This window comes from Nematolebias whitei, chromosome 11, assembly GCF_014905685.2.
Source record: "Nematolebias whitei isolate Nwh7 chromosome 11, NemWhi1, whole genome shotgun sequence".
NCBI classification, from domain to species: Eukaryota; Metazoa; Chordata; class Actinopteri; order Cyprinodontiformes; family Rivulidae; genus Nematolebias; species Nematolebias whitei.
This window is the reverse complement of record NC_056508.1, coordinates 16,159,756-16,162,441: the sequence shown is the minus strand read 5'-3', so window position 1 is coordinate 16,162,441 and position 2,686 is coordinate 16,159,756. Positions and strand designations below refer to the sequence as shown.

The following is a 2,686-nucleotide window of genomic DNA, read 5'->3' as shown; positions in this document are numbered from 1 at the left end:
CACTCTGAGAAGCTCTTTTTATACCCAATCATGTTGTCAATTGACCTAATTAGTGTTAATTGGTCTTCCAGCTGTTCATTATATGCTCATATTCCTTTTTCCAGCCACTTATCGCTACTTGTCCAAACTTTTTAGGGATTTGTTGACACTGTGAAATTTTGAATCAACATATTTTTCCTTTAAAATGTTACATTTACTCAGATTAAACATTTGATCTGTCATCTATGTTATATTACGATTAAAATATTGACATTTGCCATCTCCACATCATTGCATTCAGTTTTTATTTACAATTTGTTTAGTGTCCCAACTGTTTTGGAATGTATATATGTATATATATATATATATATATATATATATGTATGTATGTGTGTGTAAAAATATTACCTGTGTCTTACCTGGTGACTTACCTGCATCATACTTGGTGACACTTATGTGTCTTACCTGGTGAATCTTATGGTAATAATGGAATTAAATCATTAACTTCACACAGACTCTCACACTGGTACATTTTCATCTTTAAATCATTCCTTGGTTTGATGCCTTCATGCATCTCCTCCTACATGTCACATTGTCTGCAGCTACAGTGTGCTCTCCCAAGACGTCATTATTTGCAGCGTTCCCTCAGTGCAGACTGTATTTGGCAAAAGGACCATCTCCTACTCCGCTCTCGTTTCCTGAAACACCTTGCAAAAAGATCTGAAGCTCTCGGCTGACCTCCCTAAGGGATTTCAAACTGTTAAATTCAATGCAAAAATCAATGCAGTTCCTGTTTTTAGTATTTTACACTGTTTTATAATGTAGCACGTTTAAAAAAATCACTTTAATTTACCTTTCATTTTACATGCTTTTATGTGAATGTTTATTTTGTGTGTACCTCATCTGTGGTCTTTGTTTACAACAGGTCTTTCTTGTAAATGAGTTCTTGTGACTCAATGAGACTAACCTGTATAAATAAAGGTTGAATAAATGGAGATAAAAAAATTATATATATATATATATATAAATATATGTATATATATATATAAATATATATACATACAGTACAGCACGTGTAATTTTAATGGTCCATTTTGCAGTACCGACTGCTGCCTGTAGGGACGCTGCGGTTTATATTTGTAGTACCGACTCTAGCCTATAGGGGCGGTGCAGTGCTGCTGGTTCAGTTTCTTTACCTTCTTTGTTCAAACTTGTTGATGACAAACACGACCATTCTTCCGGTAGTCCAACTAATGGAGCGTTTGAATAAAATTAGTATGAATATTTGCTAAATTCGAGCGATATGGAGCCAGTCTTCCTCCGGTTTAACTCGTATAACTTTGAGGCTGATCAGCGGTTTGTGGACGGACTTAAAACTTTCAGCAAGTCGGAGAAAAGCAGAGAAGTAACGGAGCTGCTGAAGCTCAAACTCTTCTTTTACAACAAGTAAACACTTTTGTTATCTTGTGCATTACCTTATCAAAGTGTAGGGAAGTTTTACAGCTAGAAATGCTTCTTCAAATTAGGCACAAGTATTTAAAATGAGCTCATTTAAAATGTCTGTGAAATTAAAGTGCTTACAGAGCTCATTTGATTGGCGTTTCAGCAATAAACAATTCAGTGTAAAGGAAATGCGTCACTTTGTTAGTCAGGCAGTTTCATTTATATCTGAGACGTTTTTATTTAATAAAGAAAATGTTGAATGGTAGAAACGATGACTAATGAAGTGGAACTTCTGTTTAGATGTTTAAACATTTCTTGTGTTTCTCCGCTCTTGACTGTTGTTTGTCAACAGTATTTATTTATTTGTGTTAAATGACCTTTGATCACCTCGTCTGCATTCAGGTTTGTTGAGCCAATAGACCAGCACGACTACAAGACGTGGAGCTCCTCTTCTTCCCATGGAGGGGGTGAACAGCTGGACCAGAGGACCCCTTTACAAAACCCACCACCACCAACATCTGCAGGTCCAGAGGCGCAGCAGCTTTCCTTTGCAGAGGTGATGCAGCTGGTTCAGGAAGGAAAGGAAGTGCCCGGAGTGAAAAGACTGGACATCAAACCCAGTAACCAGAGCCCCACTCCTTCTCAGATGAAACAAGTCCTGAAACCCTGGAACACCTCAGCATCTGCAGGGGGCTTGTAGTTTTAACAGCTGTAATGTTTTACGATGTGAAACAAACAAAACTGCTTCAGATGACAAAAGTCCGTATGGTGCCAAGTGATGAAGCGTGAGCAGTATTTGTTGTAGCTAACTTTTATTTAATCAATCGAAGTAAGATAAAAGTTTGCAATTCTGGCACTCTACTGGTTTATAAAGCTGCGTCTGTGCTCTGCTGCACATATGAAGGTCAGTATGTTACCTGCTGCAGGCGCCACCACTCTCATGATGATTTTATGCTTTTGTAACAAAAGATCATCCTCGGCGCTCAGAAGTGATGCCCACACATTTCCTCTTATGTTGAAACAGCAAAGATGAAACATGTTCTTTATATTACATAAATGTGTCCTTATACATGTTTTTGGAATCAGGTCTGTTAAAGATTGTGGATTTTAGTTTGGTGTCGTTTGTTGGGCGCTCTGGAGAACATGTAAACACAAACTTTTAGTCATAAAACATGTGAAGTGTTGCAAGTGTTCTAAAGATGGTAGTTAAATTACAAAACAAATCCAGAGATGGTAGTTAAATTACAGAACAAATCCAGAGATG

The 2,686-nt window shown here is 37.3% G+C and overlaps 1 protein-coding gene across 1 annotated transcript; it reads left to right on the top strand.

Annotated features, from left to right (window-relative positions):
* Positions 1 to 1,201: 1,201 nt before the first annotated feature.
* LOC119416631 (uncharacterized protein C6orf226 homolog) lies at positions 1,202 to 2,122 on the top strand. Its single transcript, XM_037683820.1, has 2 exons — positions 1,202 to 1,425; positions 1,825 to 2,122. The coding sequence occupies exons 1-2, from the start codon at positions 1,283 to 1,285 to the stop codon at positions 2,120 to 2,122; spliced, it is 441 nt and encodes a 146-aa protein (XP_037539748.1). The 5' UTR covers positions 1,202 to 1,282.
* Positions 2,123 to 2,686: the final 564 nt, after the last annotated feature.